The sequence below is a fragment of the Cherax quadricarinatus genome, chromosome 27 (assembly GCF_038502225.1).
Source record: "Cherax quadricarinatus isolate ZL_2023a chromosome 27, ASM3850222v1, whole genome shotgun sequence".
NCBI lineage: Eukaryota > Metazoa > Arthropoda > Malacostraca > Decapoda > Parastacidae > Cherax > Cherax quadricarinatus.
Genome location: NC_091318.1, coordinates 30,407,018 through 30,420,241, shown reverse-complemented (window position 1 = coordinate 30,420,241; position 13,224 = coordinate 30,407,018). Strand labels below are relative to the sequence as shown.

The window sequence follows — 13,224 nt, the reverse complement described above, 5'->3', positions numbered from 1 at the left end:
GACGAGATTAGTATAGTGTAGCAGGAGGCTCTCTCCACACCCTCCACTACCTCATACTACTACTACTGCTGCTGCTGCTGCTGTTACTACTGTTACTACTATTACTACTATTATCACTCTACTTCCGATGCTGCTACTACTACTACTAATGTTACTACTACTACTATTAATAATAATAATGCTACTATTACTACTATTACTTCCATCACTACCATATTTTAAACCTTTTATCGATTATGCAGCTAAATTAGTAGGAATCAAGGAGGTAGGACGTAGGTTTCCAATTTTTTCAGAGTAAATATGATTGTATATCCTCAGCTGTTTCGATGAAATAATGTGTGACACAAAGTTATAAATTATAAAAGGCATATCAAAATGTACAATATTTTATGAAGGTACTTGAAGGATTACTAAAGTTGGCAGCAGTTAACAAACCCTGATCCACCGTGAGCCTGGTCATGGACCGGGCCGCGGGGGCGTTGACCCTGGGAATACTCCAGGTATACTCCAGATGGAGGTCATTACATACAATCTGCCAGATAAAAGGGAGCGGGGATGAGAGTTAACATGTTTGACGGACAATTTAATTCGGTCTTTAGAAATTGTACAGAAATTCAATTTTGACACATTTTTTCTGAGTTTATTTGATGCCTGCTGGCGGGGCGAAGCTCTGGTGCACTGATAAGTGTTTAGTTTGAGGCATTCTAGCTTTTTTCAATGTTGTCATTTTAAATTATATGAAAAAATGCTGAGGTTACCGACTTATAGTGGAAGTCATATTTTAGTGGGTTCAGACAGTGCGTCTACTCCGACAGAACCCATGGTGACAGTACCTGTTGATGTATGGTATCCAGTACCTGTTGATGTATGGTGTCCAGTACCTGTTGATGTATGGTATCCAGTACCTGTTGATGTATGGTGCCCAGTATCTGTTGATGTATAGTTTCCCTTCGACTCACTGGTGTCGCTTCTTTCAGTTGTATGTTGAACTCCTCAAAGACTTTTCTGTCGTTCCTTGCGAGCTCTGTCTTCATTCTTCAGCCTTTTTGTTCTGTCTTTTGTTGTTCTCTTTCTCCTATTATGACTTAAGGCTTAAGCAGTTCTTTCCAGACCTCACCTTTGTTGCTATGTAACTCTCAACTTGTCACTTGTGACTTTTGCTCTCTTCACTGTTTTCTTCTCTCCTTCGCTTTCTTTAGTACCTCCATTATTTTGTATTTGTTTCTTTTCCTTCTCATCTCTGGTAGAGCCACAGGTTCTTCCTTTACCATTTTTTCTTCTGGGTCATGAAGATCTCCTCTACTTCCCGACACTTTCTGGCAGTTCACCTCTACTTTTTAAGTCTAGTTTCTCCCATTTTCCTCCCGCTAGTCTACCCTCAGTGTTTGCTTCTACCAGATACAAGAAATTCAATGGAGGATGTTCGCTTGTACCCAGGGATCTTATATTCTATTTCACCTGTATTAGATGTACGTACTGTAAATACTAGATCCAATCTTGTTGGCTCATGCCCTCGTCTCTCTCTCTCTCTCTCTCTCTCTCTCTCTTGTGTCCTTAACGTGATGGCACATACAATTCTCCATTACCACCTCCATCTTAGTTCTATATATTTCTGGACCATCATTGGGCCCCCAACTCTTCCAGACTATTTCTGTGTCGTTGAAATCTCCCAGGATTAGTTGTTATATCTGTGTTTTAGAGCTCTGCTTGCTACTTCAGTTGTAGTGTCACCCAGTGTTTGTTGATGTCTTCATACCGCTGTCTTGTAGATCACTGCTACTGTGTGTGTGTGTGTGTGTGTGAGTATGTGTGTGTGTGTGTGTGTGTGTGTGTGTGTGTGTGTGTATGTGTGTGTGTGTGTGTGTGTGTGTGTGTGTGTGTGTGTGTGTGTATGTGTGTGTGTGTGTGTGGTGTCAGTCTCCTGGTCTTCTCAGTCAGTCCTCAGGTCTGGTAAAAGCCGGACATCTCAAACCACTCTCTCTCTCTCCCTCCAGTCCAATACTACTAAGCTTCCCCACCACCACCACTACTACCATCACTACCACCACCACTACCACCACCACTACCACCACCACTACCATCACCACCACCACCACCAACTACCATCACTACCACCACTACCATCACCGCCACTATCACCTCTACCACCTCCAATACCATCACCACCATTACTATCTCCACCACCACCAACACTACTAACACCACCATCATTACTATCACAATCACCACTACTATCACCACCATCGCTTCTGTCACCATCACTACCATCCCCACCAACACTTTTACCACCACCACCCTCCATCAAAACCATCACCACCCCCACACTAACCACCATCACCACCACCTCTACCACCATCACCACCCCTACCACCACCACCACCACCATTCTATTTTAAGTGCACGTAAGACGCAATAATTGCATTTTGAAAGCGTTTTAAGTGAAGTAAACATCTTGAGAAACGACCTTCAAGATACGACCACGAAAAATTACTTGAAAATTGACGTTGAAAAATAACTTTACTTGGGAAAAAGGCCTTGAGAAAAGACTTGGAGAAATAACCTTGTTGAAGACCTTTAGAAAACTGACTCAGCTACGACCTCAGAAAACCACAGCAGAAAGAAACCTTGAAAAAAAATTATCTTGAAATATTGCTACTGAGAAATTACCTTACAAATTATTTTAAATAATTACAATGGAAAAATGATTAGAGACATTTTTCAGTGATTGTTTTAGTGTTGTGTCGATTATTTTGTTTTACAGACTGACATATATGATTGTAGTGTTAAGATGTAGGGAACTTAGTCAACTTAATTGTTTGATGATGGTGTGTGTGTATGGTGATGGTGTGTGTGTGTATGGTGATGGTGTGTGTGTGTGTGTATGGTGATGGTGTGTGTGTGTGTATGGTGATGGTGTGTGTGTGTATGGTGATGGTGTGTGTGTGTGTGTATGGTGATGGTGTGTGTGTGTGTGTGTGGTGATGGTGTGTGTGTGTGTGGTGATGTTGTGTGTGTGTATGGTGATGGTGTGTGTGTGTGTGTGTGGTGATGGTGTGTGTGTGTGTGGTGATGTGTGTGTGTGTGTATGGTGATGGTGTGTGTGTGTGTGTGTGTGGTGATGGTGATGGTGTGTGTGTGTGTGTATGGTGATGGTGTGTGTGTGTATGGTGATGGTGTGTGTGTGTATGGTGATGGTGTGTGTGTGTGTATGGTGATGGTGTGTGTGTATGGTGATGGTGTGTGTGTGTGTGTGTGGTGATGGTGTGTGTGTGTATGGTGATGGTGTGTGTGTGTATGGTGATGGTGTGTGTGTGAGGTGATGGTGTGTGTGTGTGTATGGTGATGGTGTGTGTGTGTGGTGATGGTGTGTGTGTGTGTATGGTGATGGTGTGTGTGTGTGTGTATGGTGATGGTGTGTGTGTGTGTATGGTGATGGTGTGTGTGTGTGTGTGTGGTGATGGTGTGTGTGTGTATGGTGATGGTGTGTGTGTGTATGGTGATGGTGTGTGTGTGTGTGTGTGGTGATGGTGTGTGTGTGTGTGGTGATGTTGTGTGTGTATGGTGATGGTGTGTGTGTGTATGGTGATGGTGTGTGTGTGTGTGTGTGGTGATGGTGTGTGTGTGTGTGGTGATGTTGTGTGTGTGTGTATGGTGATGGTGTGTGTGTGTGTATGGTGATGGTGTGTGTGTGTGTGTGTGTATGGTGATGGTGTGTGTGTGTGTATGGTGATGGTGTGTTTGTGTATGGTGATGGTGTGTGTGTGTATGTGGTGATGGTGTGTGTGTGTATGGTGATGGTGTGTGTGTGTGCGTGTGGTGATGGTGTGTGTGTGTATGGTGATGGTGTGTGTGTGTATGGTGATGGTGTGTGTGTGTATGGTGATGGTGTGTGTGTGTGTGTGGTGATGGTGTGTGTGTGTGTGGTGATTTTGTGTGTGTGTGTATGGTGATGGTGTGTGTGTGTGTGTGTGGTGATGGTGTGTGTGTGTGTGGTGATGTTGTGTGTGTGTGTATGGTGATGGTGTGTGTGTGTGTGTGTGTGTGGTGATGGTGTGTGTGTGTGGTGATGGTGTGTGTGTGTGTATGGTGATGGTGTGTGTGTGTGTGTATGGTGATGGTGTGTGTGTGTGTATGGTGATGGTGTGTGTGTGTATGGTGATGGTGTGTGTGTCTATGGTGATGGTGTGTGTGTGTGTGTATGGTGATGGTGTGTGTGTATGGTGATGGTGTGTGTGTGTATGGTGATGGTGTGTGTGTGTATGGTGATGGTGTGTGTGTGTGTATGGTGATGGTGTGTGTGTGTGTGTGTATGGTGATGGTGTGTGTGTGTATGGTGATGGTGTGTGTGTGTGTGTGTGTATGGTGATGGTGTGTGTGTGTATGGTGATGGTGTGTGTGTGTGTGTGTGGTGATGGTGTGTGTGTGTGTGTGTGGTGATGGTGTGTGTGTGTGTATGGTGATGGTGTGTGTGTGTGTGTGTGTGGTGATGGTGTGTGTGTGTGTGGTGATGTTGTGTGTGTGTGTATGGTGATGGTGTGTGTGTGTGTGTGTGTGGTGATGGTGTGTGTGTGTGGTGATGGTGTGTGTGTGTGTATGGTGATGGTGTGTGTGTGTGGTGATGGTGTGTGTGTGTGTTGTGATGTTGTGTGTGTGTGTATGGTGTGTGTGTGTGTTGATGGTGTGTGTGTGTGTATGGTGATGGTGTGTGTGTGTGTATGGTGATGGTGATGGTGATGTGTGTGTATGGTGATGGTGTGTGTGTGTATGGTGATGGTGTGTGTGTGTGCATGGTGATGGTGTGTGTGTGTATGGTGATGGTGTGTGTGTGTATGTGTGGTGATGGTGTGTGTGTGTATGGTGATGGTGTGTGTGTGTATGGTGATGGTGTGTGTGTGTGTGGTGATGGTGTGTGTGTGGTGATGGTGTGTGTGTGTGTATGGTGATGGTGTGTGTGTGTGTGGTGATGGTGTGTGTGTGTGTGTGTATGGTGATGGTGTGTGTGTGTGTATGGTGATGGTGTGTGTGTGTGCATGGTGATGGTGTGTGTGTATGGTGATGGTGTGTGTGTGTATGTGTGGTGATGGTGTGTGTGTGTATGGTGATGGTGTGTGTGTGTGTGTATGGTGATGGTGTGGTGTGTATGGTGATGGTGTGTGTGTGTATGGTGATGGTGTGTGTGTGTGTGGTGATGGTGTGTGTGTGTGTGTATGGTGATGGTATGTGTGTGTGTATGGTGATGGTGTGTGTGTATGGTGATGGTGTGTGTGTGCATGGTGATGGTGTGTGTGTGTATGGTGATGGTGTGTGTGTGTATGGTGATGGTGTGTGTGTGTATGGTGATGGTGTGTGTGTGTATGTGTGGTGATGGTGTGTGTGTGTGTATGGTGATGGTGTGTGTGTGTGTATGGTGATGGTGTGTGTGTGTATGGTGATGGTGTGTGTGTGTATGGTGATGGTGTGTGTATGGTGATGGTGTGAGTGTGTATGGTGATGGTGTGTGTGTATGGTGATGGTGTGTGTGTGTATGGTGATGGTGTGTTTGTATGGTGATAGTGTGTGTGTGTATGGTGATGGTGTGTGTGTATGGTGATGGTGTGTGTATGATGATGGTGTGTGTATGGTGATGGTGTATGTGTGTATGGTGATGGTGTGTGTGTATGGTGATGGTGTGTGTGTATGGTGATGGTGTGTGTGTGTGTATGGTGATGGTGTGTGTGTGTGTGTGTGTATGTGTGGTGATGGTGTGTGTTTGTATGGTGATTGTGTGTGTGTGTGTATGGTGATGGTGTGTGTGTGTATGTGTGGTGATGGTGTGTGTGTGTATGGTGATTGTGAGTGTGTGTATGGTGATGGTGTGTGTGTGTGTGTGTATTGTGATGGCGTGTGTGTGTATGGTGATGGTGTGTGTGTATGGTGATGGTGTGTGTATGGTGACGGTGTATGTGTGTATGGTGATGGTGTGTGTGTGTATGGTGATGGTGTGTGTGTATGGTGATGGTGTGTGTGTGTATGGTGATGGTGTGTGTGTGTGTATGGTCATGGTGTGTGTGTGTATGGTCATGGTGTGTGTGTATGGTGATTGTGTGTGTGTGTATGATGATGGTGTGTGTATGGTGATGGTGTGTGTGTGTATGGTGATGGTGTGTGTGTGTGTGGTGATGGTGTGTGTGTGTGGTGATGGTGTGTGTGTGTGTATGGTGATGGTGTGTGTGTGTGTGTATGGTGATGGTGTGTGTGTGTGTATGGTGATGGTGTGTGTGTGTGTTTGGTGTTGGTGTGTGTGTGTGTTTGGTGATGGTGTGTGTGTGTATGGTGATGGTGTGTGTGTGTATGTGTGGTGATGGTGTGTGTGTATGGTGATGTTGTGTGTGTGTTTGGTGATGGTGTGTGTGTGTGTATGGTGATGGTGTGTGTGTGTGTGTGTGGTGATGGTGTGTGTGTGTGGTGATGTTGTGTGTGTGTGTATGGTGATGGTGTGTGTGTGTGTATGGTGATGGTGTGTGTGTGTGTGTATGGTGATGGTGTGTGTGTGTGTATGGTGATGGTGTGTGTGTGTATGGTGATGGTGTGTGTGTATGTGGTGATGGTGTGTGTGTGTATGGTGATGGTGTGTGTGTGTGCGTGTGGTGATGGTGTGTGTGTGTATGGTGATGGTGTGTGTGTGTATGGTGATGGTGTGTGTGTGTATGGTGATGGTGTGTGTGTGTGTGTGTGTGGTGATGGTGTGTGTGTGTGTGGTGATGTTGTGTGTGTGTGTATGGTGATGGTGTGTGTGTGTGTGTGTGGTGATGGTGTGTGTGTGTGTGGTGATGTGTGTGTGTGTATGGTGATGGTGTGTGTGTGTGTGTGTGTGGTGATGGTGTGTGTGTGTGGTGATGGTGTGTGTGTGTGTATGGTGATGGTGTGTGTGTGTATGGTGATGGTGTGTGTGTGTGTATGGTGATGGTGTGTGTGTGTATGGTGATGGTGTGTGTGTGTATGGTGATGGTGTGTGTGTGTGTGTATGGTGATGGTGTGTGTGTGTATGGTGATGGTGTGTGTGTGTATGGTGATGGTGTGTGTGTGTATGGTGATGGTGTGTGTGTGTGTGTATGGTGATGGTGTGTGTGTGTGTGTATGGTGATGGTGTGTGTGTGTATGGTGATGGTGTGTGTGTGTGTGTATGGTGATGGTGTGTGTGTGTGTATGGTGATGGTGTGTGTGTGTGTGTGTGGTGATGGTGTGTGTGTGTGTGTGTGTGTGGTGATGTTGTGTGTGTGTGTATGGTGATGGTGTGTGTGTGTGTGTGTGTGTGGTGATGGTGTGTGTGTGTGTGGTGATGTTGTGTGTGTGTGTATGGTGATGGTGTATGTGTGTGTGTGTGGTGATGGTGTGTGTGTGTGGTGATGGTGTGTGTGTGTGTATGGTGATGGTGTGTGTGTGTGGTGATGGTGTGTGTGTGTGTGGTGATGTTGTGTGTGTGTGTATGGTGATGGTGTGTGTGGGGGTGTGTGGTGATGGTGTGTGTGTGTGGTGATGGTGTGTGTGTGTGTGTATGGTGATGGTGTGTGTGTGTGTGTATGGTGATGGTGTGTGTGTGTGTATGGTGATGGTGTGTGTGTGTGTATGGTGATGGTGTGTGTGTGTATGGTGATGGTGTGTGTGTGTGCATGGTGATGGTGTGTGTGTATGGTGATGGAGTGTGTGTGTATGTGTGGTGATGGTGTGTGTGTGTATGGTGATGGTGTGTGTGTGTGTATGGTGATGGTGTGTGTGTGTGTATGGTGATGGTGTGTGTGTGTATGGTGATGGTGTGTGTGTGTGTGGTGATGGTGTGTGTGTGTGTGGTGATGGTGTGTGTGTGTGTGTGTATGGTGATGGTGTGTGTGTGTGTATGGTGATGGTGTGTGTATGGTGATGGTGTGTGTGTGTATGTGTGGTGATGGTGTGTGTGTGTATATGGTGAGATGGTGTGTGTGTGTATGGTGATGGTGTGTGTATGGTGATGGTGTGTGTGTGTATGGTGATGGTGTGTGTGTGTATGGTGATGGTGTGTGTATGGTGATGGTGTGTGTGTGTATGGTGATGGTGTGTGTGTGTGTATGGTGATGGTGTGTGTGTGTATGGTGATGGTGTGTGTATGGTGATGGTGTGTGTATGGTGATGGTGTGTGTATGGTGATGGTGTGTGTGTGTATGGTGATGGTGTGCGTGTGTATTGTGATGGTGTCTGTGTATGGTGATGGTGTGTGTATGGTGATGGTGTGTGTGTGTATGGTGATGGTGTGTGTATGGTGATGGTGTGAGTGTGTATGGTGATGGTGTGTGTGTATGGTGATGGTGTGTGTGTGTATGGTGATGGTGTGTGTGTGTATGGTGATGGTGTGTGTGTGTATGGTGGTGTGTGTGTGTATGGTGATGGTGTGTGTGTATGATGATGGTGTGTGTATGGTGATTGTGTATGTGTGTATGGTGATGGTGTGTGTGTATGGTGATGGTGTGTGTGTATGGTGATGGTGTGTGTGTGTATGGTGATGGTGTGTGTGTGTGTGTGTGTGTGTATGTGTGGTGATGGTGTGTGTTTGTATGGTGATTGTGTGTGTGTGTGTATGGTGATGGTGTGTGTGTGTATGTGTGGTGATGGTGTGTGTGTGTATGGTGATTGTGTGTGTATGGTGATGGTGTGTGTGTGTGTGTGTATGGTGATGGCGTGTGTGTGTATGGTGATGGTGTGTGTGTATGGTGATGGTCTGTGTATGGTGATGGTGTATGTGTGTATGGTGATGGTGTGTGTGTATGGTGATGGTGTGTGTGTGTATGGTGATGTTTTGTGTGTGTATGGTGATGGTGTGTGTGTGTGTATGGTCATGGTGTGTGTGTATGGTGATGGTGTGTGTGTATGGTGATGGGGTGTGTGTATGATGTGGTGTGTGTATGGTGGTGTGTGTGTGTGTATGGTGATGGTGTGTGTATGGTGATGTATGGTGATGGTTGTGGTGATGGTGTTATGGTGATGGTGTGTGTATGTGATATGTGTGATGGTGATGGTGTGTGTATGGTGATGGTGATGGTGATGGTGTGTGTATGGTGATGGTGATGTGTGTATGGTGTGCATGGTGATGGTGATGGTGTGTGTGTGTGTATGGTGATGGTGTGTGTGTGTGCATGGTGATGATGTGTGCATGGTGATGGTGTGTGTTTGGTGATGGTGTGTGTTTGTATGGTGATGGTGTGTGTGTGTATGGTGATAGTGTGTGTGTTGTATGGTGATGGTGTGTTTTTGTATGGTGATGGTGTGTGTATGGTGATGGTGTGTGTGGTGATAATGTGCCTGGTGGTGTGAGCGTGTGGTAAGAGTGTGAGTGTATGATAATGGTATGAGTGTGCGGTGATGGTTGTGGTGGTTGTGTGGTGTTGGTGGTTGTGAGATGATGGTGATGATGTGATACGGGTGGTAGTTATGTGATGGTAGTGGTTGTGAGTAATGGTGATTGTGTAGTGTTGTTAGGAGTTGTGTAAAGATGGTGGTTGTGAGGTGGTGGAGGTCGTGTGGTAGTCGTAGTTGAGTGGTGGCAGTAGCTGACTGATTGGCTAGCAGACTGACTGGCTGGCTGGCTAGTTGTCCGGCTGCCCCACTTAATCGTTGATCGCTGACTAGTTGATCTGTCTAACTTGTATTTCTTTGTGAATAAATGTTGCACATAAGGCCTAGTTCTCTCTCTCTCTCTCTCTCTCTCTCTCTCTCTCTCTCTCTCTCTCTCTCTCTCTCTCTCTCTCTCTCTCTCTCTCTCTCTCTCTCTCTCTCTCTCTCTCTCTCTCTAGTTTTTGTTTTTACCATAATGGGAATATTTTGGTTCTTATTTTCGCGTGCCTCAATGGCTGCTCGGCACTAAAGTTTAATTATCACTTTTTTGGCGAGTTTTCTCCTTACACGAACAAAGCGAAACATAGTAAAAAAATAGGAGTGTTATTTTCCTCTTACGGTTGATATGTTCTTCACGTTGTATATATATATATATATATATATATATATATATATATATATATATATATATATATATATATATATATATATATATATATATATATATATATATATATATATAGTTGAAATGTTAACTATCTCTAATCACTTTGTACATATCTCCTCCTGGCACTGACCCTTAAGGCACCTTTGGCACCTACCTCATTCTATATCGTATCTTTTCTCCGTGTTCTTTAATCCCATAGTAATGACAAACTAAGACATTCAGTCTTGTTTACTTGGAGTTAGGTCTCAATAATTATCAGCATCACTTTCTAAACTCATAGCAGCAGTAGCAACAGTCGTATCAGTAGCATAATCATTGTAGTAGCGTCGGTAGCAGCTATAATGGTAAAAATAGAATCGGTAGTGGTGGATAAATGGAAGTAGCAGCAGTAACAGTAACAGATGCTGCAGCTACAAATGCAGTAGCAGCAGCAGTAATAATACCAGTAACTAATTTAAGCTCGTACCGGTGATTCATGCCACATGAAGGACAATTCAAATGCTTATGGTCTGTTTCTTCTAGGAATTCTAGCCAGCGAGTGTTTTCCAGCAATTGATGTATAATATAGTGAGAGAGAAGTAATGCAGTGAGTGCCAGCTCTCCTGTGGTGAGATAGTATGAACGGTGGTCGTGTTGCAGCAGCTATAGTGAAAGTAAGAGAAAGGGTTCGTGGAGATAACGCTGCAGCAGCAGTAGCAGCAGTAGCAGCAGCAGCAGTAGCAGCAGCAGCAGTAGCAGCAGCAGCAGCATCAGCAACACAAGTGAGGAGTGTGAAGAGCAACAGCAGCAGCAGCAGCAACACAAGTGAGGAGTGTGAAGAGCAACAGCAGCAGCAGCAGCAACAGCAGCAGCAGCAGCAGCAGAGTATGGATCTGGCGCTGCTGTTCCTGTTGGCGACCAGTGTGGCAGGCGTCGTCTTCTTCCTGATGTGCCTGACTGCCTGCATCTACTGCCTTCTCGTACAGGAAAAGGGTGCCCCAAATATTTGGTCCATGTGAGTTGTCTGAACACCAGGGCGTCAAGGAAAATAATCAGCTCAGACTCCTAGTGCACTTGTACGAAAGTGCAAAAGAAGAGCCTCCACTTGCACACTTGCAGTAAGAGCACTTCAAGAGAACATCTACCATTCATACCCCCTTTGGTTAAAAAAAAATTGAATCCCCGAATCACAAAGAACATTCGTATCAGGTTAAATAACTCTGAATAAAATTAAACCTGAAATTGAGGAAGAAAAGATAATGATTTTTATCAACATAAAACGTTTTTAAGAGTAACCTACAGTAAGAGTAACTTAGTCAGAAAGTGATGTTCCTCTCCACTCCGAGTCATCAATTATGAAGGACTCCCCTGCTCGCGTCTGGCTGGTGACCAGAGACGACCTCGCTCAGGACAACAGCAGCAATAGCCCTAGGACCTTCTTCAGGAGTAGTAGCCACAAGCGTGACACCAGTATCAGTGAGAATAGAGCTCTACTCGCCACCTCCACCGCCAGTAGTAGCCACAAGCGTGACACCAGTATCAGTGAGAATAGAGCTCTACTCGCCACCTCCACCGCTAGTAGTAGCCACAAGCGTGACACCAGCATCAGTAACAGCATCAGTGAGCACAGATCTCTGTTGGTCACTTCCAGCGCCCCAGCCTCCTCCATCAGTACAAATCAAGGCAATCCTGGCTCAGCCTACAAGCGTTTTCGTCAGTGGATCGGGACACTTCTTCGATCCAGGATCAAACCCACGGATGTAGTACTAGTCAGGGGCATCTGCCAGCCACTGCTTAAAGACGAAGAATTGAATTCTGATGAAACGAAATAGCAAAATAATGAAAAGATTTCGTTATGGTTCTAGTATAATGTGTGCTTGATTATGAAGCTCCGGTGATGGGAGGTGCTGCTTAATTTTGAGAGCTTAAAAGCTTTTATTGTTGATTGGCAGTTTAAGTAGTGAAAATTGTCTTGCTTAGTTCACTAAACTAACTCTTCCAGCTTCGAAATCTGTTGATTTTCTCTTAATGGTAATTAAGATGAAAACATTGCCATGAAATGCCCTGAATACAAAAAAATATTAATATTTCTAGCAGCGTATATTGAATATTGAAATTAAATAATGTAACTTAATGAAATAAGGGAGAATCAATTAAAAAAAAACTTTTAAGCAAGCTGAGAAGGCTGTGTGGCATGACTCACTGACACCATGTCTAAATATTAGTAGCTCTGATTTTACTATCCTCTAAAAAAATGCTAGAAGGCCTTTATAAACATGAACAGAATTCCTGCATAAAATATGAAAGTAATAAATACTATTTGACTGGCGCTTGTGACTGTCGTATACACTGACACTGCCATCACTGTTGTGGAGCCTCAGAGTTACTTCACTCGCCTCCAGTAAACCAGCTTCCAGGAACTCTTTTGTTGTCAAAAATAAATACACACGAGATTCAGCCGAAGGCATGAGGACGCTGCCTACACACAAGAAGAGGTGTCTGCAGCAAGTTGAAGACTCGACCAGCACGGAGACCTACTTCAAACACTAAGAGACGTCTTTACTTTCATGGGACGTGTGTGTGGGTGTGTGTGTGTGTGTGTGTTAGGATCCATATCACCCAAGGACCTGCAGTGGAGATCAGGCAGGTATCCCGAAAAGGAAAAACAAACTCGTTATGAGTATACATTATCAGCTTGAGCATATTATCGGACTCTGCGATATAACTACAGCATCATCTGAGAAATCAGAACCTGGGACAACAGTAGTATCTTCCAAGACATCAGAACCTGTGAAATGAATGCAGCCCCTTCTAAGAGATTAAAAGTCGTAACATACATGCAACAACTGAAAGATCAGAACCTGTGAAATGAGTGCAGCATATTTTGAGAATTAAGAATCTCTGAGTGAAGCATCTTAGAGATTACACCCTGACAGATGAGGGCAGCATCCTTCACCTGAGAGATCTTAACTTACGAAATGAGTGCAGCACTTGTCGCATGAAATCATTCTCTACGTGTAGCAGCTGACAGGAAACCATCTTCCCAGAGAACAGGCCAAGAAAAAAGGTAGAGTGATCCAGCTGTTGTGCCTGGAGTTCTGCTGCGCCTCTCTGCCACAGGTTCTTCTTGCTTGTTGCATGTTGCAGGTTCAATATGGAGTCACTGCCGCGACCTGTGTTGCTCCACAACTAAACTCACTTTAATTCCTTTTCTGTTCCTTTTTTTATTATGCAAT

General features: G+C 44.9%; 1 protein-coding gene across 1 annotated transcript; it reads left to right on the top strand.

Moving 5' to 3' along the window:
• The first annotated feature begins 10,145 nt into the window (after positions 1-10,145).
• LOC128691147 (uncharacterized) lies at positions 10,146-13,152 on the top strand. Its single transcript, XM_053779984.2, has one exon. It carries the CDS (start codon positions 11,344-11,346, stop codon positions 11,818-11,820), a length of 477 nt encoding a protein of 158 aa, XP_053635959.2. The 5' UTR covers positions 10,146-11,343; the 3' UTR covers positions 11,821-13,152.
• Positions 13,153-13,224: the final 72 nt, after the last annotated feature.